This window comes from Taudactylus pleione, unplaced genomic scaffold (genome assembly GCF_031769625.1).
Source record: "Taudactylus pleione unplaced genomic scaffold, aTauple2 ptg000572l, whole genome shotgun sequence".
In the NCBI taxonomy this organism is placed as follows: domain Eukaryota; kingdom Metazoa; phylum Chordata; class Amphibia; order Anura; family Myobatrachidae; genus Taudactylus; species Taudactylus pleione.
The window spans coordinates 1,874,006-1,897,735 of NW_028284974.1; the positions used below are offsets into that span (position 1 = coordinate 1,874,006).

The 23,730-nt window shown below is 45.3% G+C and overlaps 1 protein-coding gene across 7 annotated transcripts in view; it reads left to right on the plus strand.

Annotated features, from left to right (window-relative positions):
- GRIK5 (glutamate ionotropic receptor kainate type subunit 5) overlaps positions 1-23,730 on the plus strand; it is a 344,326-nt gene that overhangs the window by 281,539 nt on the left and 39,057 nt on the right. For all 7 annotated transcript variants that reach the window (XM_088453192.1, XM_088453187.1, XM_088453185.1 and 4 more), the window contains 3 exons: positions 21,045-21,218; positions 22,123-22,288; positions 23,326-23,551. In XM_088453192.1, coding sequence (XP_088309318.1) covers positions 21,045-21,218; positions 22,123-22,288; positions 23,326-23,551 — 566 coding nt within the window. The remainder of the gene's footprint in view (positions 1-21,044; positions 21,219-22,122; positions 22,289-23,325; positions 23,552-23,730) is intronic.

The following is a 23,730-nucleotide window of genomic DNA, read 5'->3' on the forward strand; positions in this document are numbered from 1 at the left end:
CCCCGAGGCTTGACCCCCACCCTCGGGGTGTTGCAGTTTAACGTCTCCTCTTGCCTGCAGTGTCTCTCCACATGACCTGCCTTCTGGCACCGCCTGCAGATGGGACGGCCTTGAGCATCAAACCGATCTGTTGATCTTCTCCCTTGTCCCCGGGGTGGTTCCCACCAGTCATCAGCCCTTTGTCTTCTCGGCCGCCACCGCGGCTCTTCATAATCCGCCGGTTGGGATTGAGCTAGGCTATGCACCTCCCTACGTATCTCTGCCATTCCCAATGTCATTTCTTCCATCTGTTTCCTCAACAGTTGTATTGGGTCAGGGGATGGCAGCTGCAGCCCATGGGAGGCGGGGTTGGTTTCTTTGGGTGCCTGACATGCATTCCGTAAGCCAGCTTCTGCTGAGTAGGACTGACTTGGTAATTCTGGGAATTCCGTATTATGCTCTTCGACCGTGCCCAACATTTTGATAGCCGCTTCTTTAAAGTCTAAGAAAGTATGCGTCGGAAGTTGTAGTCGCAGTAGTCGCAGTTGAACTCGTGTTCCTTCTCTGTTAGCTCCCTCTATCAATTGGGTGACCAAGGTCTCATCCGGGTTCCTGACATCTTCCTGATCGACAGCCTGGATTGCCCTCAAGGCCTCCTGCAGGGTGAGGGCGTAGTCACGCAGACTCTCCCCAGGTTTTTGTTTACATGCATATAACCTCATTTTCAAGGTGGATAAGGTACGGGCATCAAAAGTGGTCGCTAGTCGTTTAAGGACTTGTTCTACGTTCTGTTTTTCTCTGGCGGGCCAGGACGTCACTTCCCTGAGTGCCGAATTCTTCAATTGCCCAATGAGTATCTCGACCTGCTGCTGATCACTTAGCGGGTACAAACGGAACATAGAGGTCATCTTCCTTTTAAACTCGGTGAGAGTGCTTCCTTCTGTGCCATGGTCCTCACCAGAATACGTGGGGAGCCACGGGGCTCCGAAGTAATAGAGGAGCGCGTGATAGGATTGATCTGTGCCACAGGTGGGTTGATCGGTGCTCCTGCGCCAGCAGGCGGTACTGCCTGGGTTGGTGGATCGGTCGACATGGCTCTTCTATACTTCCAACCTTCTCACTTTGGACTCCGTTAATCCTGTTCGTGACGCCAGTAGTGGTAACCTTGACTTTACGTAGTAAGTAAAGAGTTTACCTTGTGTGTTGTGGTTCAATCTTCACTCGACTTACGGAGAGGTGAGAGTAATGGAAGCACATGAAGGGGTGACGAGGCAGCTTGTGGTTTTTATTTTGTGAACACAGGTTTATTAGAGAGTCGGCAGGGCACTTGCATAAATAACACACCTCACTCAATGAGGCAGCCTTTGTATTGCATCAGTGGGAAAAAACATCAATAATGAGATTACATATAAAAACAATGGCATTTGCACGGCACCATACGGATTGGTGTAATAATACTTCGGCAGTATGACCATACAATGTAAGGCAACTTTTACGTTACTATTCACAGTTGAATTCAGTATTGAGCATACATTCTTATCTCAAACGGTTGCACACTACAAGAAAACAGTTCAGCAATGATGTCAGTACTAAACTAACAGTTTCAATGTCCAGATGACCTTAAACACAAAACACTGTATTCCTACCCGTCTTCGCTGCTGCAGCTGGTGGAGCTCTTATAGATCAGTTTAAGTTGACCATGGTACTAGTCCCACTTAGTGTAGCATTTGTTAGTATTAAATCTGGGAGGGAAGAATCGCCAATGTGTATATGGAAGTCCTGTACACAGTATAGCAATTCAGTCACTGAATGTTAATTCCACTTTTCTCTCTATAAGCACATTCAATTCTCAGGCAATCAGGTTATTCAATATTCCTAAACAACTGTTACTGTAAAGTGTCCCGCAGTTCTATCCCAGGTTGAAGGGCTATATTATCTCCTTTCAGTAGTGTATTCCAGCTTTCAAGTATCAAAGAATCACTGTGCTGTGAAATAGGACAGTCTTGGTGTGATCCGGAAAACATGCAGGGTAAATATTGGTGAGCTTGGTCAGTGAAGCAGATAACTCCTATATACTGAAAGTGAAAGTAACACTGAGGTTCTGCTATTTGCAACAAGGTATGAGAAAGTCCAGTACTACTGAGTGTCAGTGCAGCTCTGCCTGTGGTGCAATCAATCTTCCACTCACCACTCCTGTAGCTACCTCTGGTGCAAGGCTATGTAACTTTTCCACTGCTGGAGCTGTATGTCTATACTGCAGTTAATCGGTGGCCATCTTGTGGTTGGCAGCATGGCAACTCAAATCAATTGTTGCTGTTGGCCTGCGGCCATCTTGTGGTTGGCAGAAAAAGTTATAAATCACAATAGCACAGCGACTTCTCTTATAAGTAGTATAACTGAAATGAGGGTGCTTTGAAGTTACCCTATGATGGCTGCTGCTGTGGTATGGGGCAGGGGGGATGATTACCCTGTACTGCGTGTTGCCACTGTGGCTGTGTACCTCCACGAGCGGCTCTTGCTGCTGCGCTGGACGCCTTAATGGTGTGCTGCTCTTCGTTGCTGTGGCTCACCTGACCCGGTCTATCTTCCGCGGGTCCCCGGCGTCCACGCTCCCGGCTCGGCTGCTCCACACTCCACTAGAGCTTTGCAGCTTGGCGGTCTCTGCCCGCTGTCCTCGTGCTGCACGCCACACTTCTCCTCAGCTCCTGGCACGCCCTCTATATTTCACCCTCTTCTTCGCGGGCACCTGACCACACCCCCCGCTTGAGAGACAGGACAGGCTCATCCAATCAGCACCAGCTGTCCCCTTGCTTCACACGTGCTGGGGAGACATTATTAACTCCTTCCTTGCCCAAAGTGGTATTAACCCCTCACAGTCCTAGGGGTGTCCGTTTTTGGGTGTCACATGTGCACCGACCCCCGTGTTTTGGTTTTGGATCTGTATCTCCTTCAAGGTTTTCGATCTGGATTTGGTTTTGCAAAACCACTCTCAAGTATTGGTTTTGGATCTGGATTTAAAAAAATATAAAAAGTTTTAAAACCAGCTAAATCATATAATTTATGCAAACCAAAACCCAAAATTCGGATTTAAATCTGAATTCCGAACCGCAAAAAGATTAGACCCGCGAACCGGATTTACCCGGATCTCCTCAGGAGATTAGAACCGCGACTCGGATTTACCCGGATTCAGGAAAGTCGGGCGGATTCGGATTTCTGGAGAACCGAACCGCACATCTCTACTAATAATACCATTTGAATGTATAGATCTCTGACTTACATTAACTTACATGGTACATTTACTTAAGGGAGAGTTTTTAGAAGTGGAGATGGTGCCCATAGCAACTAATCAGATTCTACTTAACATTTCACTTGCACCTTCTAGAAGATAATAGCTAGAATCTGATTGGTTGCTATGGGCAACATCTCCATTTCAAAAAACTCAGTTTAGTAAATATACCCCCTAGACTCTTCAGGGAGACAGGGAGTTTGCTACTATTTCAGGGAGTCGCCTTGATAATCAGGGAGAGTTGGCAAGTATGATAATAGACCGTACACACACATTTTACAACAGGGGTATTCAATTATCTTGAGTGGGTCACTCTGAAAAGTGAGTGAAATTTGGCTGGCTGGAAATTCTAATTTTATACAAAATATTTTTTCCTTTTTTTTCAGTATTTTTTTTTTTTTAACAAAAAAACCCCGAAATATTAAAACAGAACCATACTTACTGACTTCTGGCCTGACCCCTCCAGGAAGGGGCAGCCAGGTCTACTTTGCAGCTATAACTTGGAAAGCAAGGGCGAGAAACTAATCAGGATAAATTGCATCATCAAGCTACATGGGCTGTCAGGAGGCTTCGGGAGACATGTCTACTTTTTTGGGCTTCCAGGAGAACTAAGAGTTTCAGGAAGTTTCCAAGATATTACAGGAGAGTAGGTATGTGCAATGTGCAAAATAAAAGCAGTGGACGAAAAGCCCAACAAAATCGTAAACCGTGGTAGGTCAAAATAAAAAGCTGTTCTGATATAATCAAGTCTATTATTGCTGTTGGTGGAGGAAGCACTTGCGGGTCAGTTTAAGTTGTGTCCCAAGTCAGATTTGCAGACCTATTATCCCAAATTCTACTATTGTTAAGAAGTGCAAAACAGCTTCTCTTCAGGGCAAGTACAGCTTTAGCACTGTTGTGCTCCTTGATTTCCAGGGCAAATAAGTTGCAGAGCAAACTCTACATTTGAGGAAGAGCAAAAGTTTGCACAAGCAGAGGCCAGGAGTTGTATGGTGCAAATTTGTTTACATAAAATTATGGAAGAGGCACATCTATGTGGGTTTTGGCCTTGGTCTCCAAGCCAGTATCTGCAATTTTCTGTAAAACAGTACTGAATTAAATATTAACAAAATAAGTACATGCTTAGGACATCAAGGGAAGGGGTCCACCACATAAATTTTCCATTGCCGTATTTACCATGGACCATTTGGGGCAAAACTGCAAATGGTGCAGCTGAACCAGGTTCCACAAAAATGGTCTATATACAGTACAATAATATAAAATAAAATAGTAACAATAGAGGCTAATACTAGGCAGATTTTCTTTTAATAATATAGTTAACTTCAAATTGTCTAAACAACATTACTGAATAGGTTTCAGCTTCTCAATGAAAAGTAGGTCACTAGTAACCAATGCAATTTGTGGATCACAATTTGTGGATACATAGAAGAGAAGAATTCCTCTTGGCTTCTTTTCATATCTCATCCACAATTTATAATATCCCATCCACCAATTCATTGTATCCCATACACAATCTACCATATCCCATCCAGAATCCATTATTTACCTTCCACAACCCATCATACCCATTCACAATCCATCAAATACCATATACAATACATCATATCCCATTAATTGCCCTTCATATCCCATCCACTACCCCTCATATCCCATCCACAACCCCTCATATACCATCCACAACCCATTACATCCCATCCACTACCCATTACATCCCATCCACTACCCATTACATCCCATCATATACCATCCACAACCCATCATATACCATCCACAACCCATTGTATCCCATACACAATCTACCATATCCCATCCAGAATCCATTATTTACCTTCCACAACCCATCATACCCATTCACAATCCATCAAATACCATATACAATACATCATATCCCATTAATTGCCCTTCATATCCCATCCACTACCCCTCATATCCCATCCACAACCCCTCATATACCATCCACAACCCATTACATCCCATCCACTACCCATTACATCCCATCCACTACCCATTACATCCCATCCACAACCCATCATATACCATCCACAACCCATCATATACCATCCACAACCCATTGTATCCCATCCACAATCCATTGTATCCCATACACAATCTACCATATCCCATCCAGAATCCATTATTTACCTTCCACAACCCATCATACCCATTCACAATCCATCAAATACCATATACAATACATCATATCCCATTAAATGCCCTTCATATCCCATCCACTACCCCTCATATCCCATCCACAACCCCTCATATACCATCCACAACCCATTACATCCCATCCACTACCCATTACATCCCATCCACTACCCATTACATCCCATCCACAACCCATCATATACCATCCACAACCCATCATATACCATCCACAACCCATTGTATCCCATCCACAATCCATTGTATCCCATCCACAATCCATTGTATCCCATCCACTACCCATCATATCCCATCAACTACCCATCATATCACATCGACAACCCCTCATATAGCATCCACAACCCCTCATACACCATCCACAACCCATTATATCCCATCATCTACCCATCATATTCCATCCACAACCCCTCATATACCATCCACAACCCATTATATCCCATCCACAACCCACTGTATCCCATCCACAACCCCTCATGTACCATCCACAACCCATTGTATACCATCCACATTCCCCTCATATACCATCCACAACCCATTATATCCCATCCACAACCCATCATATACCATCCACAACCCATCATATGCCATCTATAACCCATTATATCCCATCCACAACTCATCATGTACCATCCACAACCCATTGTATCCCATCCACAACCCATTGTATCCCATCCACAACCCATCATATACCATCCACAACCCATAATATGCTATCTACAGCCCATTATATCCCATCCACAACCCATCATATACCATCCACAACCCATTGTATCCCATCCACAACCCATCATATGCCATCTACAACCCCTCATATACCATCCACAACCCATTGTATCACTTCCACAACCCCTCATATACTATCCACAACCCATCATATTCCATCCACAACCCATTGTATCCCATCCTCAACCCATTGTATCCCATCCACAACCCATTATATTCCATCCACAACCCATCATATGCCATCCACAACCCATTGTATTCCATCCACAACCCATCATCCCATCCACAACCCCTCATATACCATCCACCACCACTCAGATCTCACCCACAGCCCATCATACCCATTTACAATCCATCATATACTATATACAATGCTTCATGTCCCATCAATTGCCCTTCATATCCCATCCACTACCTATCAGATCCCATCCACTACCCATTGTATACCATCCGCTACTCACCCACCCTAACCATCTACTACTTATTATATGGGCTACTTTAGCCCCATTGTTGTTATATATTTTTTACAATGTTGGTGCATCAATCAGATTGGTACATCAATGTCACCGCAGGCCACAGATAAGTCTCCTGTTTCCAGCAAGAAAAGGGTTAAGAATAAATTACACTTCTGGTCTTGGAATCTTTGTTTAGATTTACAATATGTTTGACCTATACTGATAGCTATCTGCTAAATTAAAACTTGTTAGGTTGCTGAGACGGCAGAACCCTGAGGCATTCAGCACAACTAAACTCTCTCCGCATTGTGCAGTTATTTATTTTGGAATTTAGATTCAGCATGGAACACAGCCTGTGCACTTTACACGTACATGTAAAAATGATACAAACAGAAATAATAATAATAATAATAATGTAAATTATGCATTCACGTGTGTGTGTGTGTGTAATATATATATATATATATATATATATATATAATTTATTTATTTATTTTCTAATATATCACATAGCTAAAGGCCTAAACAAAGAAAGGGTTTGCATTTGTGTTATTAAATTGCTGACTTCAATAGGTGAGTTTAATAAGGGTTTGTTCACCGCACTGGTTATTAAAAGAACACCAATATCTAATCATTGGACGGATATGTCACAGATTAGTTCCAAGTAGCGGTGGTGGTCCTTTAGAATAACTGAATAACAAGATGGATAGGAGAAAAAGAACTCTATGGGCATGGCACTCTTAAAAAACATATTTGTATAAATAAAACAACTTTTATTCAATTATCCTATAGGGGTGCCAATATTGCAATTGAACCTCTTACACACCTTTCCTATACCTTCTAAGGATGATGCTAATTTGCGTACGCAGTCATACAGTAAATAAAGACTTAGACCTGGAAGCTGTGGTTCCAAAGCACAAGTATTATTCAAGTAAAAGTACAGTCAGTTACACACAATTGATCCAGATACAATTTAGGCGCAAAGGAATTATACAGACCCAAGTACAGTATACATACGCAGAGCTTCCGTTACCAGATGTTAGGCATCAGCAAGAAACCCCTCAGTCAGCATTCAGCAAGAAGACTAAAGACCCAGTGTTTGAGCACACATGTTTATATCCACCTAGAATAGACAGGACAATAGAAAAGTTTGTTGCTGACATCATTGGTTCCCAGGGGAGAAGCATCTGTTACAGAGCATTTAACCGGCTGGTTCAAATAGACTCACCCAGCCTCTAACAGCTGGTGATCTCTGCCCACCCGCCCCCTGCAACATCATAACAGTTAATACATTTTGTTGCTTGAAGTCTCTGCGGTCCATAACTCGAGAATGCATGATGCGATCTCCCCACCGATTACACCGGAATACTGTGGAAAGAGTACGCATCAGTACAAAACCAAACACGGCTTGTTTAGCATGTATAATACCTTAGTTACCATATATCTTTATTTCACAGCGTTTATATTAACTAAACAAACTTAAATCTTATACCTTAATGCTAATGGAACCTTGTAAGTGAATATGTAATGTGTGAGAGTACGGGGTTTGATATGAAGATGCTAGTTAACTGGGGACAGATGTGTGCGCATTTAGCTACTAAACAGTGTTTTTATTCGGGGTCTTAAGCATAATGTGTGTATGTGAAATGGTGAAAGATGCAATCGCATGATGCTAATAATTGTGCATTCGCTACTGTGCGTCATGTTAGCAGCTCAATTGTGCGTAATGTGCGGTGTTTATGCATGAGATTCCATTCATGATGGACTTAACAACATATATATATATACATATATATATATATATATATACATACACACACATATCATTCCTCACTCACAGTTTCAGACTGCAATGCAAATGTGTTACCTCCAGCTGTGAAGCTAGGGCCATTCTGTCTGGGTGTGAATCTAAAACCTGTTTAGGTTTCAGACAAATCCAATTGTGTAGATCAATGCCTGGATTATATTACAATTGCCACAACTATACTTATCTGCATACTGGGATTCCCAATTTGTATGTAAAGCACTCACAGTTTCTGGTGCATTGTCTATTCTATTTACTTTTTCGCATGAGGCTGTTCTTCTAGTTGCCCTTGGTAGATTATCAAAAACATTGCAATCTGTTCTTATCTCGTGAGTTGTAACTTAAAGTGACGCTGGTCGCAAAATGGCGTCTTGCAGATTCTTGTTTCTAAAATGGAGTCTAGCTGCCATTCGCAAGATGGCGTCGCACATGCTTCAATTTTAAACTGATCTTGTCTCAGCCAATTATCCAGCTTTCACAGGGGATATGGTCAGTATCCGGGCACATGGGATGCCGGCGCTTAGAATACCAGCGCCGGAATCCTGACACCTGTAAGATTCCCAGTGCCGGCATCCCGAAGGTAAGTAGCGGGGTTAGGGGGAGTGTTAGGGTTAGGGACTAGGGGGAGGGTTAGGGTTAGGCACTAAGGGGGACTGAAATAATCAAATAAGAGTAGCCACTAAACCGTAGGCCTATCGCCGCCATTTTCTGGGCGCAGAGCCGTAGCTAGACATTTTGGTGCATTCTGATAAGCCGACCTGCTGTAACACCAAAGAACACACAACACATTTTTAATACACTTCATCGTGCGCGCGTCTAAATCTGTACAGCGACTGGGCCTGATGTAGAGATGGACGCTAATGCAATTTTCTTGCAGATCGAGCGATTGTTTGCCATTGCGCATTGCATTTCAAGCATGGAGGAATCCATCGCCAAGTGAGTGACAGACTGCCAACGTTTGGCGGTGGTAATGGGGAGTGATCACAAAAACGCAGACGTGCCTGTCTGTTGAAACGGCGTTACATGGGCGTGCATAAATTAGACACTGCGGGCCAAATGTAATAGGGTGAGAGTTTAGAAAATGTGAGAGTTTAGCAGTAAACTCTCACATTGGTAGAGTTTTATCTTCAAAATAGGAAAACATCTGAATGAGATTTTAAATCGTGACAGTTTTTTAAGTCTAAAAAAAATGTGCAAGTTCGCTCTGTTACTTTGTTTTTGGACTATATTACATTGGCAAAGTTTAAAAAGTGTCAGAAACTCTCACTTTTCTAAACTCTCACCCTATTACATTTGGCCCCGCGAGTGCATACACAGCTCTCTGTGTCAGAAGAGCACCCAAGGCTGCGGCAGATCTGCCGCAAGGGAAAGATGGCCGCCGATGTACCTCAAAGTTACCGATGCTTACGTAGGTATGCGTACATGCACGCAGGTGAGAAGGCAGCAGTGGGTGTCTTGATGCTCAGGTGATCTTTGATGACATTTGCATATCTTCGCAACTGCAGTTGCGATCACATTAGCGTCCAACTCTGAATCTGAACACCATTGGGATGTATGTGAGGTGCAAACAAAAAAAAAAAATACATCGGCCCCCACAGGAAGGTCCCCACAGGAAGGTCCCCACAGGAAGGCCCCCACAGAAAAAAAAATAGAACATATTGGCCCCCACAGAGACAGATGGTGAGGGGGCTAGCAGAGATGCATGTGGGGGAGGCGGCAAAGACAGGTGGAGAGGGGGTGGGCACAAATGTAGGTTGGGAGTGGGCAGAGACACTGGTGGGCAAAGGGTGCATACATAGACAGGTAAATGGGTGAGACAAATAGTAAAAATAACTACAAATACTGTAAGAAATAAAAATACACAAGGGAGCGCAAAAGAAAAGGTTACATTCATTTTATATGACATGGTTATTAGGTTATACTTTACACCTTAAATACAATAATAAAACCACTTAAAATGGCCAAAGATATTTTGAATATATAAAAAGCTTATATAGGAAAAGGCAAAATAGCCTCAAGAAAAATGAGTATATAGGTCCCAATGTTCTAGCCCTGCGCATACGCCGCGTCCGGCGTGCGCATGAGCGAACCCCGCAGAGCGACTGAAGTTCAGTCGCTCTGGGGCTCCCAACAAGACGGGGCGGCTGTCGATGCTGATTGACAACTCGCCCCGTTTTGTGGGCAGGTAGGGAGGGCGGCCGGACAAACGCAGGCATACCCTTAGGAACGCCTGCCGTTTCTAGGAGGGCTTACTGACATCACTAGTGATGTCAGTAGTGGACTTCTTGCTCTATTAGAGCAGGAAGTCCATTCGGGCTTGCGTCAGCCAAGACTATACCTCAGGGTCTCGTCGCAAGCCCGATGGTCGCGATAATCATGATGGTCTCCAGCCCGCTTGTGCAAGCTGTGGGTGGTCACCCACAGCTTTGCGAGCGGCCTGGAGACAAAAAAAAAAATGCCCACAGACCCAGCGAGCAGCCAGCTATTTTGCCTTTTCCTATATAAGCTTTTTATATATTTAAAATATCTTTGGCCGTATTAAGCGATTTTATTATTGTATTTAAGGTGTAAAGTATATCCTAATAACCATGTCATATTAAATGAATATGTAACCTTTTATTTTAGCGCTCCCTTGTGTATTTTTATTTCTTTGTTGTGTATTTAGTGTCTCCAGAACCTCTTTGGGAGCTGCATTACAGATAATAATTGGTTTATCAATACATATATATTTTATTTTTGTGCCTGATTTAGATATTTAGATGTATCTGTGTTTTATTCTCTTTATAAATACTGTAAGACTTCTATTTTTTGCAATCACTACAGTCAGACAGTGGGGAGATCAACCGGAAAATCTCTAAACCTAATTCTTTCACTACATCTTATTGTATTAATACTGTACACTGATCAAAAGTAAAAAAAAAACAAAAACGCTGATCCCTTTCCAAAGTGCTTCTAACTTTGGGCCCGATTCAGACCCACTCGCGAGCGGCTGTCCGCTCGCAAGTGGGTCGATGTTCTGCACTGAGCATGCGCACAACGGAGGGAGCTCCGTCGTGCGCATGCGCCAGACGCGACGAGCTAAGGACTTTCCTTCTCTCGTTGTGTCTGATCAAAGGGGGCGTGCTGTCGATGTTGATTGACAGCACGCCCCCTTTGGTGGGCGTGCCGGGGGTGTGCCTCCCTGACGGGGGCGTTCCTAAGGGAACGCCTACCGTCAGAAGCCGGCCACTAGTGATGTCAGTGGGAGTGATTTTGGCTCTGATAGAGCCAAAATCACTCCGGGCCTTGCGGTTGAAAACCTCAACCGCAGGCTCCGGCTCGCAGTTTCGATGGTCGCGATGGTCAAGACCATCGCGGCCATCAAACTGCACGCTCGTATAGGCTGTGGGTGGTGACCCACAGCTATACGAGCGTCCAGGAGGACGCTCCATAGTTATGGAGGACGGCCCTCATTCAGAGCGTGCGCTCTGCTCAGAGCGTACGGCTCTGAATGAGGGCCTTTGAGACCATCTGTAATGGGCATCAGTTTCCAGGTGGGGATTGGGGGGTTGCAGACACACAGGGGGCTCAGATGTTCTGTACTCACTTTGCTGCCTTTTCTTTCATGTCTCTGTAGTGCCGGTGATGACCGTAATAGGTCCCGCTGGTGAGAAGGAAAGAGGGGAAGTAGAGGTGAGGGGCAGGGAACCATATAGGGAAGCATGCGAAGCTGCCTGCCAGACAAGAAGTAGCACACACCGTGACCTGGTCCAGAGGGGAGGGGGACCAGGGCACATGCTCCCCGTAGCCTCAATTATCAGATCCTACTGCACGCAGTACACTGGGTCCGATTCAGACCCGCTCACTAGATGCATTCGCACGCTGCCAAAGTATGCAAATCCTGCGACCGCACGGCAAGGCATTGGCATGCCCACTTTCTTGGCGTGCGATCGAGGTGTGTGTTTAGATGCCCACCAGCCTCTCTTAAGATGCCCACTTTTCCTTAGTAACACACATCATCTCCAGGAAGTGTATGCAACAATCGGTAACATCGGGTACCATCGTATTCATACGTAGCACTTGTGGCTGATTATACCCTACCACAAGCATTGCGAGCACATCAGTGTGTAATTCAGCCAAGTGACGTGTACTATGACACTGCGTCTTAATTATGCACTCCTCTGAAACGGCGTTAAGATGCTCAGGCACGCCTGCGTTCGCACCACCACACCCCCGTTTCTAGTGTCCAGCACCTGTCACCACCCACAAACGGCTTCTCCTGTCACTTATTCAGCCAGGCAGTGTATGCGGCGTGAGCGAACGTTTCACGATCTCTCGCACTGGTTTGCGCATTCGCAGATTACAAACATTGGCTGGCTGCATGCGAACACATCCTAGTGAGCGGGTCTGAATCAGGCCCTTTGCACGTTTCGCAATTTACCCCCAAATCTGCCAAGTGCCTTCTCATTAATACAGTAGCATACAATTCCTGGAATTTTTTATACAGTGACATCAGGGGACTAAAGTGCCTGAAGCATAGTGTTCTTTTCAAAAGGATATGTAAGACAGGGATGCGGTCATAATACCAACAGTCGGGATGCCGGCGCTTAGAATTCCAGCGCTAGAATTCCGACACCTCAAAATCCCAGCGCCGGCATCTCGGCTGCTGGCATCTCGGCGGTAAGTAGTGGGGCTAGGGGAGGGTTATGGTTAGGGGTTAGGCACTAGGAGGAGGAAGGTTAGGCACTAAGGGGGAAGGTTAGGTTTAGTCACTGGGGGGGGGAGGATAGATTTAGTCAGCGTGTGTTCTCGGTGGAACAAGAATACGATTCTTATATATTACAAAGTAAAAGGAAGAATACTTAACTTTCTTGATTAACACATCATCTACTTAGAACATCAATGGCTTTTCTTCCCCAAGAGCCCCCTCCAACACCTTGAAGCTGGGATCTCGTACATCGAGCAATAGGCTAACTGTATACTGACAGGTTACATCTTTATATAGGAGTAAAACCCCATGCTTAAATAGTTTAACAAGTTTAAAGGTCATTTGGAAATATTAAGTAAAAGAAAGAGGAAAGAATAGACAGTAGGGCGCACTGTTGCCTCAAATAAGACAGTTGGACATGTCAAAGACATCTGACTATGTTTATGACGTGTACTTAGCTTAACTGAAGGTAACGCCATATTTATTCAGGATTGGTATTGCACATAAATGAAACTGCTGAACACAGATGTATATAGCTAAAACACTACCTAATGTCTGACACAGATATCTATTGCCTTATACATTTATAAAATCACACAACAATATGGCCTCTAGCAACCACACTCTGCACTCCCAGCACAGCATGGGAGGGGGGTTAGGATACTGGGCCTGATTCAGAGCCGGACGCAATTAGCGCTCGCTCGTCCAGAAAATAGGGGTGGCTATTCAAATGAACCGTTCACTCTTTGCGGTGTGTTCACGCCTCTAGGTCTGAACGAGCGAACAAAACTTGCGGTAGTTTTTTTGATAAATACGCCCCCTGGCCGCTCGCATCCTACTTCATGTCCGCTATTTATTAGATTAATCGAGTACATCGACCAGCGTATGAACTGCTCGCTATTCTTGTGGTTGGTTTTTGCTACCACAATCTTGCAAGCAGTTCTGGCTAGAAAATAACCCAGTGACGTGGTCAATGACGCTGCTGTTTTAATTATGCACACCCATAAAACACCCGTTTTGACCTTTAAGCATGCCTGCGTTTGGATCTCCACTCCCCGTTTTCAAGCCCCTTCCCCTGTTACCACCCACATACGCCTCATTCTGTCACTCAAATTATCAGGCATTCGCTATTTTGCGAGCACATGAATTTCGACCGCACTGACTGGTTCGCGCATGCGTATAACGATCCGTACGCATGCGCAGTTGGGCAAACATCGCTCGGAGCGAATGAGCGGCCGCTTACGAGCGGCTCTGAATCAGGCCCACTGACCGAGTATCGAAAACCTTATCGGAATGCCGGCGTCCGGATTCTGACCACCGGGATCCCGAGTGCCGGCTTTCTATAACCAACCCGTGAGACAAGCAGGTTTGTCCTAACAGTCGAGGGGAAGCCCTCTCCAGCACCAGAGGCTGTTCCGAGTACAGCTACATGAGATAGCTTTAACCTGATAAGTAAATCAGATAGAAAGAAGCAGGTTGTTGGGAAAAGATTAGTTTAGCCATGGGGAACTTATTCCTAACAATCAAATATTGCTACAGTCTGCTCAATATTTTATTAGTCTCCTGACAAGCAGATTATCCAGCGGGCTCTCCCCTCATATTTAATATAATAGAATATTTATAAAGATGTGTGTTATCTTTAGTTATTTAGATTTGTTCTGGAATTATTTTTCTCTTAGACAATGACAATAACAAACCTACCAAAATGGAAAATGCACAATATTATAAATCATTATAGGGGTCATTTATCAAAGTCTGGACTGTACAAGGGAAATTTGCATGTTGATGATTGTGCTGTCAGCAGGAGGGTTCTCTATTGTAAAGATAAATAACTTTCTTGGAGGTGAGCTGTGAATAATTGCACTCGTTGTTGGGTGCAGATGCTCACACGGCACATGGAAACATCCTAAATAGAACAGAAATAGCAAATCGCCGGGATTGTCAGTGCAGCATCCCCAAAATGGCTGCACCTTATAAGAAGACGCCATCTTGAAGATGGCCAGCACTACCATGCTGTAAATGAGAAGGAATTGACAGTAAATGTGTTCCCGGAGTAAATTATTTGCAAACAGTCTACAGATTTTCAGGGAGGTAAAGGGCAAAAATAAAATGAAGGTATAAGTGGTGGGCAGGACATGGCATAGGGCGGTGGTGCTTTGGGCATGACAGCACCATTGCGTCCTCATGGCACCGGTAATTCCACAATGAAATGGAATTACCGGCATGATAAAGCGGAGTGGGGCTATGGTAACACAATACAGCACAAATCGTGTCATTGGCCACCAGGACCCAGTGGGTGGCACCAGGTGGATGTGGGCAGCTCTGCGAGACTTTAATACTCTTCCGGGCGGATGGAATCGCCACCTGAGATTTGGGAGCCTCTCGGCCTTGTGTGTGTAAGGTTCATATACTGTTGTTGCTTTAAACATTCCCACTGTACATTCTTTGTTTCTCCTTTATTTTTTACCATTAAATAAATGGACCTGCCACCTGTCTATTCACTTCAGCGGCTCCACCCCCTCACCCTCCTGTGCCTCTCCCCTTATACCTTCCCCTGTTGCTAGTACTCCCGCTGCTGTGGCACATGTATGTATGTCATACCCAATAATGTGCATAGATTGCTTATACCCACTCCCACATCGGCCGATATAAGGTAAGTTATAATAAACACCTACTTCCATATCGGGATCGGTATGATTTACTGCCGGCCGCATGACCGGTGATTCAAATCCCGACAGCGGAAGCCCGGCAAAGGTGAAGATCCCGACTGCGCTAAAGGTAAGTATAAACTAACCTAACCCCCCCTAACCCTCCCTTAGTGGTGCCTAACCTCCCCCCCAAGTGCCTAACCCTAACCCCCCCCTAAGTGTCTAAACCGAACCCCCCGTTCCCCGCTGCCTAAACCTAAGTCTCCCGGAGGGGTGCCTAACCCTAACCTCCCCCGGGAGCCCCTAACCTGACCCTCCCCCCCCCCCCCCCCCTTCCCCCCACGCGGCTGTACGCACTCGGCGCCCGTTTTACCTTCGATCGGGATGCCGGGCGTCGGGCTCCTGGCGTAGGTAAAATGACAGGTGTCGGGATCTTGACGCCTGTCATTTAACTCTTGCCGGGATTAGACAGTCGGGAAGCCGGCAGTCTGGATTCCGGCCGTCGGCTTCCCGACTGCTTCCCTCCATATTACCTGGATTCCGGCCATCGGCTTCCCGACTGCTTCCCTCCATATTACCTGTTTGTGCTTCTATTAGAGAAAGGACCGGGAGAATGCAAAACACAGGAGGAAACCAGAAAGAGATCAAACAATGTAGTATACATCTGCACAACAATAAATAAAGGACGTCTGGAGGTGGAAACCCCTTTATGTGTGAGAAGTTATGCACTGAATAGTTAATTAAATACCGATCACTTGGTAACTGCGGGATGTAGTTATGGGACCGGTGGCTGCGATGTCGCTGATCTCAATACTGACATCCATAGCCCAACAAGGGACAAGATAGGCGTCGAAATACTGACACTTATCTTAATCCCGATGCCGGAACGCAGCAGGACGCCAAGCCCGAATGAGGTAAGTCCGGGGCGCCCTTAGCATTAGCCGCTGTAGGGGAGCGGTAGCCGCATCCCTCATAGGTTTCTATGCAAAGCATTTCAGAGATTGGCCCCTGCAGCTACGCATCTGAAGATGGCAATAGCCCATTGTAGCCTATGGGTTACACATCGTGGTTTTAGTCGGCAGAGGGTTCCCCCAGAAATGTGCATGTGCAGTCAGCGGGACCGCGCATGTGCAGCACTCAGAGCACATTGCAGGGACGCGGTCTTTTCGGAGCCCCTGTGCCTGCGGGTGTTCAATGATTCATTCAGATGATATAATCGCATTCTGCAATGCGATCATGAGCGCTAATAATAACGTCTTTATGGCAATATCTCATGTCATTAAGGAGGAGAGTGGTATATCTTATGGTGTGGAATGGATACTCCTAGCAACCAATCAGATATTAGCTTTCGTTATTCCAACTTTAGCCAGACTGATCATTTATGTGATTGGTTGTTAAAGGCTGCTGTACCATGCCAGGTAATAATCCAGCATTTAATTAATTAAAAGCTTTATTTGGATAGCTGAATGTCTTGATTTCCATGGATATTACCAGATTTAAAAGATTTAACCCTCGAGATGTTTCTCCCTATGTTTCTTTTCTTCTATATCAATGGTTCTCAAACTCCTTCCTCAGGACCCCAAACAGTTCACGTTTTCCAGGTCACCTAGCAGGTGCACAGGTGTAATCATTACTTATTCCCCTTTTACACCAGAACTAAAACCTAGGTTATTGCAGGGCAGGGTTGCCTACCTTTAACATTCTCTTCCCGAGAGAAGCCCGGGTAAGAGATGCAGCAGGGGGCCGACGGGGGCGGGGCTTGACGATTCGCGTCATTAAGCCCCGGCCCCTCGCGGTAAAATTGCAGAATCACCGCTTAAGCCCCGCCCCCTTCACGGAGACCTGCGATTGCCGCGGGTATTCTCCTAATTCTGCCCACTTCACTAGGAAACCGGGAGGGTAGGCATGTATGTTGCAGGGTTAACTCTGGTTGCTTCTGTGTGTAAAAGGGAACAGGGTTGGATCCCCGGGTCGAGTGACCCGGCAATCCAACCCAGGTAACTTGCAGGGTTTAACACGGGAACGACCCGTAAAACCCTGCAGTGTAAACGGCACGATCCGGGTCATGATGACTCGGATTGTGCCGTATGCCTGCCGATCGGCCGGCTTCAGTGGCGCTTGGAGATGACATCATCTCCAAGCTTCCACTTCAACGCGGGGAGAGTTGGGTCACTGCAGACCAGGCTCCGGTGTGAATGGATCCTGGGAAGGCGCCGGGGAAGTTCCGGGTCTGATCTGTATTGGAACCCTGGGCCTGATTCAGACCCGGTCGCAAGCGCTGAGCGCTCGCAACCGGGTCGATGGTGGCCCAGAGCGCATGCGCATGAATGAGCTGGCTCCGTGGTGCGCATGCGCGAGACCTGGATAGCGATGGTCAATCCGTCGCTCCGGGTCTCGTACCAAGGAAGGAACGCCTGCCGTTGTGGGAGGCACCACTGACATCACCAGTGATGTCAGTGGTGAGCTTCCGGCTCTATTTAGAGCCGGAAGTTCACTGAGGCTCGCGGGAACGAGACCCTACCACAAGGGTCTCGTCGCAAGCCCCAGCTATGCGAGCGGCCAGGAGGCCGAAACAAACAAAAAAAACCGCATTGATTCAGAGCGAGCTCTCTGAAAGAGCGTCCGGCTCTGAATCATGGCCACTGTGCCTTATTCCCAGTAGTCATGGTACGTTGTGGGGACTAGTATGTGCGACTACCCTCTGTTTAGTGTTATACGTAGATATTCTCCAATCAGCATCGCTTGGAAATATTTTATATGTTGTTAATTTCTGCTCCTGTACCATAAAAATTATGCAACGTTTAAAGGGTTTACTGTACATGTTGACATTTATACGAAAATATATGTTCTATCGGGTACTTTGCTAGATAAAATCTTTCAATCTTGACATTTAAATCGTCAGCTTCATTCTGTGTTGCCTTATAGAATTACAATGCGCCATTTAATGACTGGTTGATGATAGACAGGATAAATCCTAAGTGTTTTAAGATTGTATTGTCAATCTTGATAATAAATATCGTATAGTTAACTGTTACTGTACAATACAATTTATTTAATTTTGAGTACATACTCAGTTTTTCTTGTAGCGGGTGAACCTACTCTCAAGTACGTTGCTGATGAGTTAAGATTTTAGTTGTAGATTAAACCTCTTGATTGATTGACACCTACTGGCTATAAAAAGCAAAATAATACTAAAGAGGAGGGTGGAATAATACAATAAAATGCAGCAATTGTTTTTTGCAGTGAGATAAATGGCAAAGTTCAATGATATTCAGTTTGATAAATGTATGAAATCATGTTTTGGTTCTAGTTTCCATTAGTGTGACATGAGGGGAGATTTTCAAGGCAGAAACTGTGCTGAGAAAATGCTTATAATCCTGCTCTTGTTATAACTGCTAAATATAATATATAAGATATATACTAAAAGCCAAAAAGGAATTTTTGAAGATACTGGCACTTATTTGGAGGTGGACGCTAAGCCAGCCGCAAGACTTTTTGCGGAGTCACATCGGCGATAATACACAAATGTTAGATTCAGCCACCCCCTTGTGTACTACAATGTGCCGGACTGTCCAAGCCCTGAGACGCCCACTTTCAATGCCATGGATGGTGGAACTCCGCCGGTGGCTCTGAACAACCCGCCATCAGCGCATCATCAACCCTTGCACCAGCTTATGGCAGGTGCAGTGTCACCCAGGAACGCCCATGGTTTTGCCTCGCCATTCCTGTTGCCAGTGCTCCCAGCATACACTCAGTGGAACACTTATGGCATAGGGGTTTTCAGTATTTTTCGTGCATGCGCAGTAGAAAATAATTGCTCAACTGCACAAACATCGCACACTTTTAAATCACTGTCCCTTGTAGGATTAGGGACTTGTCTCCAATAGAGAGAATCCAAATAAGAGACTAGGGGGTCTATTTACTAAGCTGTGTTAGGAGATAAAGTGAATGGTGATAAGGTGCCAGCCAATCAGCTCCTAACTGCCATGTCACAGGCTGTGTTTGAAAAATGGTAGTTAGGAGCTGATTGGCTTGTACCTTATCCCTGTTCACTTTATCTCCTAAAACTGCTTAGTAAATAGTTCCCTAATTTATTAGGGTCTGATGTCAAGCGAGTACTATGCCCAGAACTGTGGAGTGCACATCTTAACATGTAGATTTCAATGCCACACCTGCCTGCATCTGGAGGACGAGTCTACACCTGGAAAAGCCGTATTATTGTCGACAGTGGCTTTCATGAGTGTATTTAAGCAATTTATATATTTTTTGGTGAGTTGTTACTGCTTTGTGTGGTTTATGTAGTTTAATTGATGTGTTTGTTGCACATAAAAGTAATAGTTAACAACTTAGGTGCAAGTGGGACGCAAGTGTCTGTGAGGTGTGACTGGGGCAAACCAGACGCATATGCTACTCTTACTGACGGGATGCCCCTGAGGTGCCCCGATCTGTTCTATCAGAGAAGGGTATGCAATAGGGAAGCCGGCTAACCTAACCTCCCGGGGGGAACTTAGGGTTAGGCACCCCCCGGGAGGTTAGGGTTAGGCTAGGGGGAGGGATGGTCAGGGTTAGGCACCCCCGGGGGGGACTTAGGGTTAGGCACTTCCCCGGGGGACTTAGGTTTAGGCGGCGGGGAAGGAGGGGTTAGGTTTAGGCACTTAGAGGGGGAATTAGGGTTAGGCACTGGGGGGAAGGTTAGGGAAAGGCACCCCTAAGGAGAGTTAGGGGGGTTAGGTTTGGTTAGTTCATACTTACATGGGGACGATCAGGATTTTCAGCCGTGTCGGCCTGCCGCTGTCGGGATTTGAACCGCCGGACTTGTGTCTGACGGTAATTCGTATGTATTCCCAGAGAAGTGATGTAGGGCCCGGGAGGCATCACCAGACCTTCTCTGAAATGTTGCTATGGGGCCCAGTGAGTTCTGAGATTCTCTATAAAGCGCTGCGTATTATTTCTGGTGCTACCTAAATAAAGATAAATCATTTTGGTTTTCATAATGTAATGCAATTTTTTCTCTTGTGTAGTTCTTCAATTGAGGTCAGCATTTAATATTTCAAATTCAGATTTGAAAATAACATTCCTCACAATGCATAAATTAAAATCTAACGATGATATAAACAGACTCGAGAACTGTGATAATATATTATTCTGCTTTTCTTGGTTAGTCACCATTATACTAGGAGTAGCCCCCCTGGCTTCCATCCCCCACTAACAAATGTACGCTTACTTATTCCCCTGCTGCATTACGACAGAGGGAGTACAATGGTATGATCCGCATGTTTGCTGTCTTCTCCTTTAGACTGAGCCCCTACGAATGGTATAACCCACACCCGTGTCTACGTGAGCGGCATCACATCCTAGAGAACCAGTACACGTTGGGGAACAGCCTGTGGTTCCCTGTAGGAGGGTTCATGCAGCAGGGGTCTGAAGTAATGCCACGGGCACTGTCCACAAGATGTGTGAGTGGAGTCTGGTAAGTATGGTACCATCCAAGCGATAATGTATGATTGATGGGATTTGTGATCTAGCATAATGTGAGCTGCAGGGACAGTTCCAGATTTCCAATAATTACTACTAGGATTTTTCACCTCTTGCTACTGTATCTACCTTATTGTTCTCATTATACTGACCAATTGCATAGTGCAATTTGTGTTTTCCTTTTTTATGTTGATGCAATTCTCAGTGTTCGTATTTATTATATGTGTAGTACAAATATTACTGTTATATAACAGATTTTTTTTTATATCCAGGGACCATGCCATTTTAATGAGTGTAGTGTACAATGAGCACATCACTTAACCCATATAGATGCTTTTGTACAGCTGCAATTTGCATATAATGTAGGCCATACATATAGCAGGCCAATCCCCAATGCCGAACTGAGCTACCGATCGGCGATTTAACAGTAAAATCCAACATTTTAAAAATCCCTGACTCGCTGATTCTGATCATTTTTGGGTCAGACTCAGCAAATTGAGATTGTCCAACATGTTGGATATTGCCGATCACACGACCCTGGAATCAGCAGAACGGTAACTACCCTGATAGATGCTATATGTATGGCCAGCTTAGGAAAGTGAAATTGGGGGAAGTGTGACATTGATATACGCTCTCCTCTGAGGATTCACCTAGTGTCAGATTGGTAGAAGCCACACAGACATGTCTAAGCTGGGCCTGACACGTGTATAGGGTGATAACATGACTCAGATGGAAGAAAGCTGCATATACTCACTCAGTGTTGGCGACTTAGTGACATTTGTAGAGCTTTAGATTGAGCTTGACCAAGGGGAAGAGTTGACTGTGGGTGGCTACATGGACACTGATGGCCTTGCTCCTTCGCCAAGTACAGCCCATGTCATCCAGTGCCTCTTTCCTAGGTGGGCCTTCACTCTCATCATCATCTCCTCCTACACTGCCAATCTCGCTGCCTTCCTGACTGTGCAAAGAATGGAGGTCCCGATTGAGTCAGCCGATGACCTCGCAGATCAGACCAATATCGAATATGGGACCATACATGGTGGCTCTACCATGACTTTCTTCCAGGTAGGTGTCCTTTTCAGCTCTCTTCATGGATATAGGGATGGATGTCACACATGTCAAATTACACTCATACCAGACCCTAAGGTAAAGCTACAGTTCTGTAACAGTGTGGGGGAGATGTTTCAAACCTTTCGTGAGAGATAAAGTGGAGAAGTTGCCCCATGGCAACCAATCACCTTCTAATTGTCATTGTATAGACTTTGCTAGAAGCTGATTGGTTGCTATGATCATCTTCTCCACGTTATCTCTCTTGAAGGTTTGATACATTTCCCCCTGTATCTTCCTAAACTTGTATAAGTGTTCATGTCACACTTAACTATCAGACCAAAAGAGTTTAACACAATGGTCGCTTTACTTTTACAAGGCATAATAGCCAAGGTAGCCCATGTAACTGACATTTGGAGACACTAGGGTACCTCGCGGGGTACTAGTGATGTGTCTCGTCACTTCAGTGTGAGCAGCAGTTCCAGGCCTTCTGTGAGCCATTTATGAAGATGAGCGATGTCAGTTTTTTAGGAGAAGACGACAGTGGGGCGCATGATGGTGACCCAGTGGTGGCGAACCCTGGCACTCCAGCTGCTGTGGGACTACCTATCCCAGCATGCCCTGCCACCGTTTTAGCATTCCCTAATAGCAAAACTCTGCCAGTGCATGCTGGGATATGTAGTCCCACAGCAGCTGGAGTGCCAGGGTTCGCCACCAGCCCACTATAGACTATAGAGGGCACCTTAAAAATATAATGTGCTTCCTGTCTAAGGAAGAAGGATGAGTCTGACTCATGATACTGAATTCAAAACTGAATGCAGGAATATTAATCTATAGAAGCTTATTCTATACATAACATCAGTGCACACACACAGTACCTCTGCCGTATTCAGGGCCAGCTTTAAGGCAGAGAGCAAGTGCACCAGGGTTTGCAGTGTTTCTATTTTAAATTTTGTTTTAATCAGATATTTTTTGAGAGGTCAAAATTGATGTCTTCGTCACCTCCTCTCTCTTTCTCACCCCACAACGGCCATCGATCTGTTATATTCTCACAGAACTCCCGATACCAAACATACCAGCGTATGTGGAATTACATGAACTCCAAGCAGCCCAGCGTGTTTGTGAAGAGCACGGAGGAGGGAATAGCACGTGTCTTAAATTCTCGTTATGCTTTCCTGCTGGAGTCCACCATGAACGAGTACCACCGCCGGCTCAACTGCAACCTCACCCAAATCGGAGGCTTACTCGATACCAAGGGCTATGGCATAGGGATGCCACTAGGTGAGAGAGTCTAACACTGCACCATACACTACAACGCTGGCACACCACACTTTCCATTAACTACACTATGTAGACATAAGTGATAGGACAGCCCCGTGCAAACAAAATGGTGCGCTCCTGCAGCAGACACGTGTTTGTGCGGGTATAAAACGAGAAAAAATAGAGATATTCTCAATAAC